Below are 15,603 nucleotides of genomic sequence, written 5' to 3' on the forward strand. Positions count from 1 at the left end.
TTATATTCTTGTACATAGGGGCAGTATTATAGTAGTTATATTCTTGTACATAGGAGCAGTATTATAGTAGTTATATTCTTGTACATAGGAGCAGTATTATAGTAGTTATATTCTTGTACATAGGGGCAGTATTATAGTAGTTATATTCTTATACATAGGAGCAGTATTATAGTAGTATATTCTTGTACATAGGGGCAGTATTATAGTAGTTATATTCTTGTACATAGGAGCAGTATTATAGTAGTTATATTCTTGTACATAGGGGCAGTATTATAGTAGTTATATTCTTGTACATAGGAGCAGTATTATAGTAATTATATTCTTGTATATAGGAGCAGTATTATAGTAGTTATATTCTTGTACATAGAGGGCAGTATTATAGTAGTTATATTCTTGTACATAGGGGCAGTATTATAGTAGTTATATTCTTGTACATAGGATACATATGAGCAGTATTATAGTAGTTATATTCTTGTACATAGGGGCAGTATTATAGTAGTTATATTCTTATACATAGGAGCAGTATTATAGTAGTATATTCTTGTACATAGGGGCAGTATTATAGTAGTTATATTCTTGTACATAGGAGCAGTATTATAGTAGTTATATTCTTGTACATAGGGGCAGTATTATAGTAGTTATATTCTTGTACATAGGAGCAGTATTATAGTAATTATATTCTTGTATATAGGAGCAGTATTATAGTAGTTATATTCTTGTACATAGAGGGCAGTATTATAGTAGTTATATTCTTGTACATAGGAGCAGTATTATAGTAGTTATATTCTTGTACATAGAGGGCAGTATTATAGTAGTTATATTCTTGTACATAGGAGCAGTATTATAGTAGTTATATTCTTGTACATAGGGGCAGTATTATAGTAGTTATATTCTTGTACATAGGAGCAGTATTATAGTAGTTATATTCTTGTACATAGGAGCAGTATTATAGTAGTTATATTCTTGTACATAGGGGCAGTATTATAGTAGTTATATTCTTATACATAGGAGCAGTATTATAGTAGTATATTCTTGTACATAGGGGCAGTATTATAGTAGTTATATTCTTGTACATAGGAGCAGTATTATAGTAGTTATATTCTTGTACATAGGGGCAGTATTATAGTAGTTATATTCTTGTACATAGGAGCAGTATTATAGTAATTATATTCTTGTATATAGGAGCAGTATTATAGTAGTTATATTCTTGTACATAGAGGGCAGTATTATAGTAGTTATATTCTTGTACATAGGGGCAGTATTATAGTAGTTATATTCTTGTACATAGGATACATATGAGCAGTATTATAGTAGTTATATTCTTGTGCATAGGGGCAGTATTATAGTAGTTATATTCTTGTACATAGGAGCAGTATTATAGTAGTTTTATTCTTGTACATAGGGGCAGTATTATACTAGTTTCTATATTTTGTATCTATTGTATCATTCCTGTTAGTATCAGTATACAGTACTTCTGTTGACTCTTCCTTCTCAGATGAAGCTTCTCTCTCTCTCTCTCTGCACTAAAAAGTGATTTCACAATCAGGGAACTTTCTTTGTGAAGTCTCTATGCCTCCTTACTTCTGCCGTCAGCCTTTTAATAAAGTGAAACGGGAAGTTGGTACTAGTGAAACTATGAGATAAATGTACACTGGAAAGCTGGAAATTCCTAATTCAGTAAGAGGCGCAGATCAGTCCAGTCCTCTCTTTTCTCCTCCTGATCACCCCCAGGCTTCAGAGTAGGGTGGAGGGTCGCAGGACACGAGGATGGGGGATTTTTCTGAGAAAGGTAGGTGCCCATACAACAATGTATTCCTTCTTTGGTCAGTGCTAGTTCACTTTGGAGATATTTTACATTTCTGTAACTGTTTAAACGTTATTTCCTGGTGTAAATATTTCCATAATTATTACTGTTGAAAAAAAGACAAATGTCCAACTGAGGGATAGAAAATAAAATAGGAACACCCAAAATGCATGATCCAGTTTGCCCTAAAGAGCAAGTTTTTCTCTCCTGTTCTCAATTGTGGATTTACCAAATGGCCATTCAGAATAATCATTTTATACATGTATATAAATATTTATATTATTTTCTAGTCAAGAAAAAAAATATTTTAAGCCATTGACAGTTGTAATATTTCCTAATGGCACCTTCCAGCTGGAGTGCTTTTTTGTTTTTTGTTTTTCCAAGAAAATGTTAAATACATTAACAAATTTATCAGACCCCATAAGTCGAGGGGGTCTGTAAGGCGGCATCGGTGCTCCCCATGTAACAGATTCGACACTGTGCCATGGATTCTTGTATATAATGATAAACCACAATGCAGGTGGAAGAAAGACTAAGAAAGTCCATCATGCAGGATGCTGTCTGATGAGATAGTGTATCTAAGCCTTTCATGTGCAATACTATCTGCTGAGTTATTTTACCTAAGGATAACTTGTCCGACGCCATTTGATAAGTCACTGCATCTAAGCATATCACACATGATTATGTCTGGTGATCTATGCATCTAATTCTACCTTGTGCGATACTGTTTGCTGAGTTATTGTATCTAAGCCTAATTTACATGATACTGATGGCTGGGCTGTGTATCTAATTCAATCATGTGTGATACTACCTGCTGAGATGCCATATGTAAGCCTATCATTTGTGATGCCGGTGAGTGATATCTCCTGAGGTTCAATGAACTTTGCAAACTTGTCCTTTACTGGAGGAATTTTGTAGGGCAGCTGCTTCTTTTGTGTCCAAAGAAAGACAAAATATATCACATCTTAAAAAAAAAACCACAAAAAAGACAAGAATCTATTAGTTTATGTATCCATTACTGGAAAAATGTCAAGTTAGTTAATATCGGACTTGTCCAAGCTCTTCTGAAAAATAGTAGAACCCCACCCATAAACAAAACTTCTCCCATAAATATTTTAATTCCTTCCATAAATAATAAAAAAATTACTCATTTTCTATTTGTTGGCCACTTGTCATCTCATAATTTGCCTCTAGACCAAACCTCAAGCCTAAAAATACCAGGCCTCAATTCTAGCTTTTCTCCTGAACTGGCATGTGTTACAACCCTTAATTAGGTTTTAGATCAGCACCACCCAACTCTTCTTGGCTCCCTCCAGGCTGAGATCATCTCCACTGCAGACTCAGCCAGAGCTAACGCCACCCATGCAAGATGGTATATTCAGCCTAATATTTCAACAGCAAACACCATGGGCAGAATGACCTCTATCAACATAGAGGATGAATGCACTATGACACAGTCTATACAGTAGAGTCTGGTTGAGCCATGACACAGCCTATACAGTAGAGTCTTGTGGATCCATGACACAGGCTATACAGTAGTGTCTTGTGGAGCCATGACACAGACTATACAGGAGAGTCTGGTTGAGCCATGACACAGACTATACAATAGAGTATTGTGGAGCCATGACACAGCTTATACAGTAGAGTCTGGTTGAGCCATGACAAAGCCTATAGAGTAATGTCTGGTTGAACCATGACACAGCCTATACAGTAGAGTCTGGTTGAGCCATGACACAGCCTATATGGTAGAGTCTTTTGGAGTCATGACACAGCCTATACAGTAGAGTCGTGTTGAGCCATGACACAACCTATACAGTAGAGTCTGGTTGAGCCATGACAGAGCCTATACAGTAATGTCTGGTTGAACCATGACACAGCCTATACAGTAGTCTTGTTGAGCCATGATACAACCTATATAGTAGAGTCTGGTTGAGCCATGACACAGCTTATACAGTAGAGTCTGGTTGAGCCATGACACAACCTATACAGTCGAGTCTTGTTGAGCCATGACACAGCCTATACAGTAGAGTCTGGTTGAGCCATGACACAGCCTATACAGTAGAGTCTGGTTGAGCCATGACAAAGCTTATACAGTAGAGTCTGTTTGAGCCATGACACAACCTATACAGTAGAGTCTTGTTGAGCAATGACACAGCCTATACAGTAGTCTTGTTGAGCAATGACGCAGCTTATACAGTAGAGTCTGGTTGAGCCATGACACAGCCTATACAGTAGAGTCTGGCTGAGCCATGACACAGCTTATACAGTAGAGTCTGTTTGAGCCATGACACAACCTATACAGTCGAGTCTTGTTGAGCCATGACACAGACTATACAGTAGAGTCTGGTTGAGCCATGACACAGCTTATACAGTAGAGACTGGTTGAGCCATGACACAACCTATACAGTCGAGTCTTGTTGAGCCATGACACAGCCTATACAGTAGAGTCTGGTTGAGCCATGACACAGCCTATACAGTAGAGTCTGGTTGAGCCATGACACAACCTATACAGTCGAGTCTTGTTGAGCCATGACACAGCCTATACAGTAGAGTCTGGTTGAGCCATGACACAGCCTATACAGTAGAGTCTTGTTGAGCCATGACACAGCCTATACAGTAGAGTCTTGTGGAGCCATGACACAGCCTATACAGTAGAGTCTTGTGGAGCCATGACACAGCTTATACAGTAGAGTCTGGTTGAGCCATGACACAGCCTATACAGTAGAGTCTTGTTGAGCCATGACACAGCCTATACAGTAGAGTCTTGTTGAGCCATGACACAGCCTATACAGTAGAGTATTGTGGAGCCATGACACAGCCTATACAGTAGAGTATTGTGGAGCCATGACACAACCTATACAGTAGAGTATTCTGGAGCCATGACACAACCTATACAGTAGAGTATTCTGGAGCCATGACACAGCCTATACAGTAGAGTATTCTGGAGCCATGACACAACCTATACAGTAGAGTATTCTGGAGCCATGACACAGCCTATACGGTAGATTGTGGTTGCAGTGTGACTCAGCCTGTGCAGCGATGCGCCTGGACACCCTGGACTCCTGGTGTAATGCTCATCACACGTAACAGCTGATACAGCTACTTTGCAATCTGATACTGTTTTGCAACAGTTACACATCATAGAGTTTATGAAATTCTAAAAAATAGCAAATGGAGAGATTTTCTTGTTTTTAGACAATGAACGCTGATGTCATTTTTGATACAACTGATGCAGTTTTGTATTTAAAGGGGTCCCGGGCTGTGACGAGGTGATCACAGGGTATCCCAGTGCTAGATATAGTTGTATAGAATAATTCCGGCATTTGGATAAAACGTTCAATATATTTAAATATTAAAAATCCAAAGGTGCACAAAACCTGTGGCCCCGGCATCGCTTACGTGTTTCCAGCTTCTCTCAGCTCTTAAGGCTCAGTCTTCTATATAACTATATGTATCATATGGACACTGAGACGGGAACATTACTACCACTAATAAGTGAGTGAGTCCTCTTCCCTTGCGGACAGTCTTTTTTTTTTATAAGATCCCAGTGCTAGAGCCTCTCCACGCCTCCCAGCCTTTACCTGTTGTAACCAGCACAGGAATCTGCCGGCAGGTGATCGGTTTCCCTGCATTAATTCCATAGACTTTGTCCTCCAGTGTATAAGTCGCTCTTTGCCGCCACACTCAATTCTGGCTAATAAATGATCCATTAACTCAGAATTTCCTAAACAAGTATTCAGAATTTTTTTTTTTGCAATAAAGATAACCCCCTTAAATTCAGATCAGACATTTAGAACATTACATCCTGGTACAGGTAATTCATATGGACGTTGTAGGATGACATTGGTACTAAGTGGGATCACTAAAAAGCACTGTATGCTATTAATCTGGTGCTGCGTGGCAATATTTATCTGAACACTTTGCGGCCCGGAGCATTCTGTGACTGCGACATTTCTCATATTTGGTATCATTTTAATGTTTTATTTGTCCCATGGACATGAATGGAAAGACAACGATCATGCACAACCATGTCACCCCCTTTATTCAGGTCAATGGGGTTCAGTAACTCTATGCTTGAGGCCCAAGTCCTGGAAAACCCACTGGTCACAAAAAATCAGAAATTTATTGCATACTATAAGGATAATTGTAAGAATACAATGACTTTACTAGCAGAATAGTGAGTGCAGCTCTGGAGTGTAAAACAGGATGTAACTCAGAATCAATAATGTATGTACACAGTGACTGCACCAGCAGAATAGTGAGTGCAGCTCTGGAGTACAATACAGGATGTAACACAGGATCAGTAATGTATGTACACAGTGACTGCACCAGCAGAATAGTGACTGCAGCTCTGGGGTATAATACAGGAAGTAACTCAGGATCAGTAATGTAATGTATGTATACAGTGACTGCACCAGCAGAATAGTGAGTGCAGCCCTGGGGTATAATACAGGAAGTAACTCAGGATCAGTACTGTAATGTATGTACACAGTGACAGCGCCAGCAGAATAGTGAGTGCAGCCCTGGGGTATAATCCAGGATGTAACTCAGGATCAGTAATGTAATGTATGTACACAGTGACTGCACCAGCAGAATAGTGAGTGCAGCCCTGGGGTATAATACAGGATGTAACTCAGGATCAGTAATGTAATGTATGTACACAGTGACTGCATCAGCAGAATAGTGAGTGCAGCTCTGGAGGATAATACAGGATGTAACTCTGGATCAGTACAGGATCGGTAATGTATTCTACACAGTCATACCACAAGCAGAATAGTGAGTGCAGCTCTGGGTCCTGACTGGGTGTGTAGACTTGTGCTGTGGGGGTGCTACACCCGAGTAGGGCGCATATTACCGGTGACTTTGGTTGGCGGCCCGGACCAGATGTTCAAGACGTCAATGAGGGAGACCACTAGTTGAAAATAAACTTTTTACTGAACGATAACTTGGCGGGGATTAAATACAGAAGATGTCGGGTACACAGCTTGATGAACGTTTCCTTCACAATACGGAGCATTTTCCACACACAGTTTCAATTCCTCTTTACTCGCTTGTTCTCTGTCTTCCCCACAGCCCGGCTCAGTATTACAGCCCAGTTAGTGACAGTCCTACTCTCAGCCCATGGTCCTGTGTCTTTCTCTTAAAGTGAACTATGCTTCCAGTATGGCCCGTACTTATCTTCTCTGCCTCTGACGCTCTGGAACTCCTACCCCGGGCAGTCTCTTCATCTGACGTAGTCTGTCCCGTCTTTGCCCATTATAAACTCAAGGCTGTACTGCTAGGCGTCCTTCCCCTGGATCCATCTCCAATTCATCACTCTGCTTTCCGGTCACTTCATTCCTAGTTCCCGCTTGGATCTCTCTATCCTCTGTCACAGTCTCCTAACACGTTAGGGACACCAATGTCACGCGACACTGCTCAGTTCAATTTTTAGGTCTGCTTTCTACCCACACACTGGGCCCTATCTGATGTTCTGTCAGGAAACTGTCTTTAGCTTTACTATAGCCCCTTTCACCCTGGGCTAGTCCCTGTTGTGAGCTCATCTGTTCATTCATCTTTTGTGTCCGAGGATCTCCCTCTTCTGGTGAAGGAAGGTAGTGAGGCTGATTACCAAACACCTGATCAGGTGGATGGTGACTGGGTAACGGGAACTTCAGACTGGATATAAGGCAGCCGACGCCCTTCTGAGTGGCTGGTGATTTCTCTGCTGGATTCTTGGAGACCAGTCTGATTCCTGCTTCCCAAAGATAAGTTTTTGCTCTGCTATTGAACAATTAGTTTTGGTATTGTTTACCTTGCTTTTTGGAGTTCAGCCATCCCCGGCCGGGGGTGTGCTGGATTCTTTTTCCTTGATCAGTGTTCTCTTTTGCTCTGCTTCCAGAATATTCTGAGTGCTGATATAGGGTTTGAAGTCTAGTGACTTCAGGGTCCTTTTTTGCTTATCAGTTGTGTTGGTAATATTTTTAGCAGGGTTTTCTCGGATTGCAGACAGCAGCTTTTCTGTCCTGTCCTTTTTAGCTAGCTTGGGCCCCATCGTTTGCTCAACCTATCTTTCTATCTGTGTTAGTGTTTTCATCTTGCTTCACCGTCATTATATGTTGGGGGCTGCCTATTGCTTTGGGGTCTGCTCTGGGGCAGTTAGTTTTTCCCTTTTCTCTCTTTAGGCTTATGTAGATCTCCGGCTGTGACGAGGTGTCTAGGATCATCGTAGGAACACTCCACGGCTACTGCTAGTTGTGTGATAGGATTAGGGGTCTGCAATCCGCTAGTTTCCAACCTGATTTTCTGGGCTGAGCTTGTGTTTTGTTTTTTCCTCCTCGGTGACTCAATCATAACAAGTCCCAATCAATGCTAACTCTCCCTACCATTGAGTTACACACATTACCAACATGATACATACATGTCGCAATTCACATTACACAATATTACACCACTACCCTACTGATAAATCATGATCAGTACAGGTTCTGTAATGTAATAATATATGTACACAGTGACTGCACCAGCAGAATAGTGAGTGCAGCTCTGGAGTATAATACAGGATGTAACTCAGGATCAGTAATGTAATGTATGTACACAGTGACTGCACCAGCAGAATAGTGAGTGCAGCTCTAGAGTATAGTACAGGATGTAACTCAGGATCAGTACAGGATCAGTAATGTAATGTACAGTCATGGCCAAAAGTATTGACACCCCTGCAATTCTGTCAGATAATACTCAGTTTCTTCCTGAAAATGATTGCAAGCACAAATTCTTTGGTATTATTATCTTCATTTAATTTGTCTTAAATGAAAAAACACAAAAGAGAATGAAGCAAAAAAGCAAAACATTGATCATTTCACACAAAACTCCAAAAATGGGCCAGACAAAAGTATTAGCACCCTCAGCCTAATACTTGGTTGCACAACCTTTAGCCAAAATAACTGCTACCAACCGCTTCCGGTAACCATCAATGAGTTTCTTACAATGCTCTGCTGGAATTTTAGACCATCCTTCTTTGGCAAACTGCTCCAGGTCCCTGATATTTGAAGGGTGCCTTCTCCAAACTGCCATTTTTAGTTCTCTCCACAGGTGTTCTATGGGATTCAGGTCTGGACTCATTGCTGGCCACCTTAGAAGTCTCCAGTGCTTTCTCTCAAACCATTTTCTAGTGCTTTTTGAAGTGTGTTTTGGGTCATTGTCCTGCTAGAAGACCTCTGAGGGAGACCCAGCTTTCTCACACTGGGCCCTACATTATGCTGCAAAATTTTTTGGTAGTCTTCTGACTTCATAATGCCATGCACATGGTCAAGCAGTCCAGTGCCAGAGGCAGCAAAGCAACCCCAAGACATCAAGGAACCTCCGCCATGTTTGACTGTAGGGACCGTGTTCTTTTCTTTGAATGCCTCTTTTTTCTCCTGTAAACTCTATGTTGATGCCTTTGCCCAAAAAGCTCTACTTTTGTCTCATCTGACCAGAGAACATTCTTCCAAAACGTTTTAGGCTTTTTCAGGTAAGTTTTGGCAAACTCCAGCCTTGTTTTTTTATGTCTTGTGGTAAGAAGTGGGGTCTTCCTGGGTCTCCTACCATACAGTCCCTTTTCATTCAGACGCCGACGGATAGTACGGGTTGACACCGTTGTACCCTCGGACTGTAGGGCAGCTTGAACTTGTTTGGATGTTAGTTGAGGTTCTTTATCCAACATCCGCACAATCTTGTGTTGAAATCTCTTGTCAATTTTTCTTTTCCGTCCACATCTAGGGAGGTTAGCCACAGTGTCATGGGCTTTAAACTTCTTGACACTGCGCACGGTAGACACAGGAACATTCAGGACTTTGGAGATGGACTTGTAGCCTTGAGATTGCTCATGCTTCCTCACAATTTGGTTTCTCAAGTCCTCAGACAGTTCTTTGGTCTTCTTTCTTTTCTCCATGCTCAATGTGGTACACACAAGGACACAGGACAGAGGTTGAGTCAACTTTCATCCATGTCAACTGGCTGCAAGTGTGATTTAGTTATTGCCAACACCTGTTAGGTGCCACAGGTAAGTTACAGGTGCTGTTAATTACACAAATTAGAGAAGCATCACATGATTTTTCGAACAGTGCCAATACTTTTGTCCACCCTCTTTTTTATGTTTGGTGTGGAATTATATCCAATTTGGCTTTAGGACAATTCTTTTTGTGTTTTTTCATTTAAGACAAATTAAACGAAGATAATAATAACAAAGAATTTGTGTTTGCAATCATGTTCAGAAAGAAACTGAGTATTTTCTGACAGAATTGCAGGGGTGTCAATACTTTTGGCCATGACTGTATGTACACAGTGACTGCACCAGCAGAATAGTGAGTGCAGCTCTGGAGTATAATACAGGATGTAACTCAGGATCAGTAATGTAATGTATGTACACAGTGACTGCACCAGCAGAATAGTGAGTGCAGCTCTGGGGTATAATACAGGAGGTAACTCCGGATCAGTAATGTATGTACACAGTGACTGCACCAGCAGAATAGTGAGTGCAGCTCTAGAGTATAATACAGGATGTAACTCAGGATCAGTACAGGATCAGTAATGTAATGTATGTACACAGTGACTGCACCAGCAGAATAGTGAGTGCAGCTTTGGGGTATAATACAGGAGGTAACTCAGGATCAGTAATGTAATGTATGTACACAGTGACTGCACCAGCAGAATAGTGAGTGCAGCTCTGGGGTATAATACAGGAGGTAACTCAGGATCAGTAATGTAATGTATGTACCCAGTGACTGCTGTTATGAGCTCATTTTCTGCTCCACCAGTTGAGAGTTTTCCTTCAGTTCTCCCTCTGGTGGTGACGGGAGGTGGTGAGGTTGGTTTGAGTGGTAGTGATCTGCCACCTGGTGAGGAAGATAGTGATTGCATCTCTGGAGTATCAGACTGGATATAAGACAGCCGACGCCCTATCCTGTTGCTGTTCCAGTCTTCTAGAGATAAGTTTGTTTTTTGCTAATGCTCACACTTGCTCTTGTTGGTCTTTTCAGTTTTTTGTGTGTTCAGCCATCCCGGCTGGGCTGTGCTGAATTTCCACTCTTATTTGCCAAATTGCCTTTTTTTTGTCCCTTATTAGATTGGCCTCTTTTTGCTCTGTCTCAGAATATTTCAGAGTGCTGATATAGTGGGAGAAGTCTAGTGACTTCAGGGTTAATTTTGCCATCAGTTGTGTTGGACATTTTGTAGGGTTTATTGGCAGACTGCAGACAGTGTCTTTCCTTTTCTGTCCTTTCTAGTTAGTCGGGCCCCATCATTTGCTCAGCCTATTTTCCTGCCTTTGTTTGTGTTTTCATCTTTTTTCACCGTCAATACATGTGGGGGGGGCTGTCTCTCCTTTGGGGTCTGCCCTGGGGCAGTTAGTTTTCCCCTTTTCCTGCTTTAGGCTTATTTAGTTTCTCCGGCTGTGACGAGGCTTCTAGGACCACCGTAGGAACGCTCCACGACTGCTGCTAGTTGCGTGTTAGGATCAGGGGTCTGCAGTCTGCATAGTTACCAACCTCTTTGGTTTTCTGAGACTTAGCTTGTGTTTTTTATTTCCTCCTCGGCTACCCGTTCATAACAGACTGCACCAGCAGAATAGTGAGTGCAGCTCTGGAGTATAATACAGGATGTAACGCAGGATCAGTAATGTAATGTATGTACACAGTGACTGCACCAGCAGAATAGTGAGTGCAGCTCTGGGGTATAATACAGGAGGTAAGTCAGGATCAGTAATGTAATGTATGTACATGGTGACTGCAGCTCTGGAGTATAATACAGGATGTAACTCAGGATCAGTAATGTAATGTATGTACACAGTGAGTGCACCAGCAGAATAGTGAGTGCAGCTCTAGAGTATAATACAGGATGTAACTCAGGATCAGTAATGTAATGTATGTACCCAGTGACTGCACCAGCAGAATAGTGAGTGCAGCTCTGGAGCATAGTACAGGATATAACGCAGGATCAGTAATGTAATGTATGTACACAGTGACTGCACCAGCAGAATAGTGACTGCAGCTCTGGAGGATAGTACAGGGTGTAACACAGGATCAGTAATGTAATGTATGTACACAGTGACTGCACCAGCAGAATAGTGACTGCAGCTCTGGAGTATAATACAGGATGTAACTCAGGATCAGTAATGTAATGTATGTACACAGTGACTGCACCAGCAGAATAGTGAGTGCAGCTCTGGGGTATAATACAGGAGGCAACTCAGGATCAGTTATGTAATGTATGTACACAGTGACTGCACCATCAGAATAGTGAGTGCAGCTCTGGAGTATAATACAGGTTATAACTCAGGAACAGTACATGATCAGTAATGTAATATTTGTGCACACAATGAATTAAAACTCGACATTTTGTCTCTGGAGTTTATACTCACCTATGTGAACGTCGTGCTTCATTAACCACTGTAAAATTATAAAGGTAAAAGAACAGTATCTAAATTTTGTGTTTTCTCTGTTTTCTGTACATTTAGGTATAATGTCTTGCTCCCTGTTATCTGCCAGGTCAAATTCAAGCAAGGCTATAGAATATTTCCGTGGGATATATGACAGGAAATGCAGGAAGTTCCCGGTCTTTCTTGATCATTACTTTATCTCATCGATCTCTATGTGCAGCACTTTTTGCATGCTTTCCATTTTTTTCAGACATGTTACTTTAGATTCATTAGTTATTTTATGGTTTACTAGCAACTCCTCACATTAATTGAAATGGAAAAAAAAAGGAACAGAAAATGCTCAAATCATCTAATTTCAAGATGCCTTTGTCAATTAACACCAAGCACATGAGAAGTTTCCGCAAGTGTCGTCTTACAGAACCGGTCATCTGTTGTGATCAGGCGACACAGGAGTTATGAAACGTGGTGACATATAGAATATTGCACCATAGTGGAGCTCCCGGGCTGCGGCTGCCAAACTGGAAATGACATTGTGACTTGTGGGACCGGCCAAACAGTTGGAAGGGTTTGGGCTTGGGGGCTGAATCTCTCCCTTTATCCTGCAGCACCGGTGTAACAGGCCCAGTGTGCTGGAGATTAGAGAATCACTTCATGACTCCAGTCACTTTGTAACATAAACCTTCCATTTAGCAGCAGTTTCCAGTTCTGTGAATGCAGCCTGCAGTTCAAAGAATGGAGGCCTAAATTCTGGATGTCATTTTGTGTGCCTAATCACATTGTTACATAGACTGGAGACGAAAGTGTATTTCTAGGTCAGATATCTGATAGGTGTTTAGGAAATAAATCTAAAGAAAAGGAAACATAATTACAGTAGCCGCAGAATCCTCCACTGTTTACACTGCTGGCTGCATTCGGAAAACTGGAAAGTCGTGCAAAATAGAAACAAACCTTTGTGCATATGGCCATATACATCTCACACATTTATTCATTACGTACTCATACTTGCCAACTTTTACAGGCACTTTACAAGAAGTTTAATTCTTTATTCAACCAAAAATGTTTACCGATAGGCATGCCCCCCCCTTTTTTTTTAAGGTCACACCGCCCCTAAACACCGATTCCTGACCCCCGCTGCACGTCCTGTTTTTCCCACCCCTAAATTCCAGTAGTGCATGCAATAAACATTGTGGAATTTCACATTTCCTTAAGGCTACTTTCACACATCAGTTTTTTGCCGTCAGGCAGGATCCGGCTATTTTTAGAAAAAACGGATCCGGCGTAAATTTTGGAGAACTGTAGAAACGGATCCGTTTTTCTGCCGGATCCATCTAGCAGGTTATATCTGTTTCCTGGGGGCTGGCCAATTGGATCTGAGCATGCGCAGACTTAAAAAAAACGGATCCGGTGGCTGGATCTGTCTTTTTCTGGATCCGGCGCATTCCGGCGCCCATAGACTTTCATTGTGGCAAAAAGCCGGAAGCATCGGATCCGGCACTTCCGGCTTTTTCGCCGGAGACAAAAAACGTTACAGTAGCCGTTTTTTCCAGACGCCGGAATGAGACAAATAGCCGGATCCGGCAAAAACGGACGAACCGCAATGCCATCCGGTGCGATCCGGCGCTAATACAAGTCAATGGGGAAAAGCCAGATCCGGCATTGCATTTAGTCGGATCCGGTTTTACAAAAAAAAAGCCGGATCTCGCCTGACGGCGAAAAACAGATGTGTGAAAGAGGCCTAAGTTTTGCTGAATCTTCTTAAACCCTTTCAAATATCAGACAATAGATAATATCAATCCCTGGATACATTGCGATCATTTGCTTCGTTCCATTCATTTCAGGCATGACCCGACACATTGGACAGTGGGGAATCTGAATATTCAGCTGAAGGGGTCCATTTCAATATTATTTTGGGGAATTGATACTCTAGCAGTTGTCTTAGATTACTGTATCAAACCTAGAAGAATATTCAGAATTGAGAGTCCTCAGTGTTTGATGCCTTTTAATGGCTAACTGAAAAGATGGTAACACATTGCAGCTTTCGAGACAACGCAGGTCTCTTCATCAGGCAAAGACTAATACAAAATCTGAAGAATCACATATTTATACACAAGACAGCACCGAAATAACCCAATAGCTAAGACAAGTGATGCAAAGCGGAATAGTCATTACGGGAGAGAGATAAGTATAAATATTGGAGCAGCTCATAGATAAGCAGTGTGAAGGTCTCCCCCACTGAGGACTCTCAATTCTAAATATTCTTCTATCTACTGGCTAACACGGTGCAAAGATATACATCTTTCCTGTATCTAACCTAGACAGCTGTAAGCAAGTTCTTCTTTAAAACTTGGGACAAAATCTACAAGATTGGGGCGAGTGATAACAGAGAAAAGCCTCCATGACCCTTCTCACCTGATATGGCCAAATACACAGTTATACATTATTTTAAAGTGAAGCTTCTGTTCCTTAAGATTCACCAAGGAATCGAGGATATGGAGCCATCGAAAGACACAGTAATGAAGAAGGATCCACTTATCTGGACGAGAAGATATCTATACCGTCCGCAGGGAGGGTGAGTTATGAATCTGATCTTGGCTGTCTAATCACCGTCCTAAAATCACAAGTATCTGATAGTTCAGTACTGATTGTATTAAAATGCATTTATTTATCATGATAAAATACGATAACTAGGGGTGTAATAAATAATCGTGGGGCGCCATGATTAGCTCCCTCCCTCCAATGTGACCTAATAAACAGATATTGAGTTTAGAACCTTTCCACCTTGCAATTAATGCTTGACTCAGAAAATGTCTCATCTCTTAGATAGTGTGATGTACCAGCTAGTGGTATACTGAGAGACAGGTACAGTACAGACCAAAAGTTTGGACACACCTTCTCATTCAGAGTTTTCTTTATTTTCATGACTATGGAAATTGTAGATTCACTCTGAAGGCATCAAAACTATGAATTACCACATGTGGAATTATATAATTAACAAGAAAGTGTGAAACAGCTGAAAATATGTCTTATATTCTAGGTTCTTCACAGTAGCCACCTTTTGCTTTGATTACTGCTTTGCACACTCTTGGCATTCTCTTGATGAGCTTCAAGAGGTAGTCACCGGAAATGGTCTTCCAACAGTCTTGATGGAGTTCCCAGAGATGCTTAGCACTTGTTGGCCCTTGTCTTCACGCTGCGGTCCAGCTCACCCCAAACCATCTCGATTGGGTTCAGGTCTGGTGACTGTGGAGGCCAGGTCATCTGGCATAGCACCCCATCACTCTCCTTCTTGGTCAGATAGCCCTTACACAGCCTGGAGGTGTGTTTAGGGTCATTGTCCTGTTGAAAAATAAATGATGGTCCAACTAAACGCAAACCGGATGGAATAGCATGCCGCTGCAAGATG

At 41.4% G+C, this 15,603-nt stretch overlaps 1 protein-coding gene across 1 annotated transcript in view; it reads left to right on the forward strand.

The window, feature by feature from the left end:
- Positions 1–1,618: 1,618 nt before the first annotated feature.
- The window catches only part of SLC11A1 (solute carrier family 11 member 1), a 47,840-nt gene continuing 33,855 nt past the window's right edge, over positions 1,619–15,603 (forward strand). The window contains exons 1-2 of the mRNA XM_073545392.1: positions 1,619–1,789; positions 14,669–14,769. Coding sequence (XP_073401493.1) covers positions 1,768–1,789; positions 14,669–14,769 — 123 coding nt within the window. The 5' untranslated portion in view covers positions 1,619–1,767. The remainder of the gene's footprint in view (positions 1,790–14,668; positions 14,770–15,603) is intronic.

Source organism: Dendrobates tinctorius, unplaced genomic scaffold, assembly GCF_039654945.1.
Source record: "Dendrobates tinctorius isolate UK_male_01 unplaced genomic scaffold, ASM3965494v1 ptg000143l, whole genome shotgun sequence".
NCBI lineage: Eukaryota > Metazoa > Chordata > Amphibia > Anura > Dendrobatidae > Dendrobates > Dendrobates tinctorius.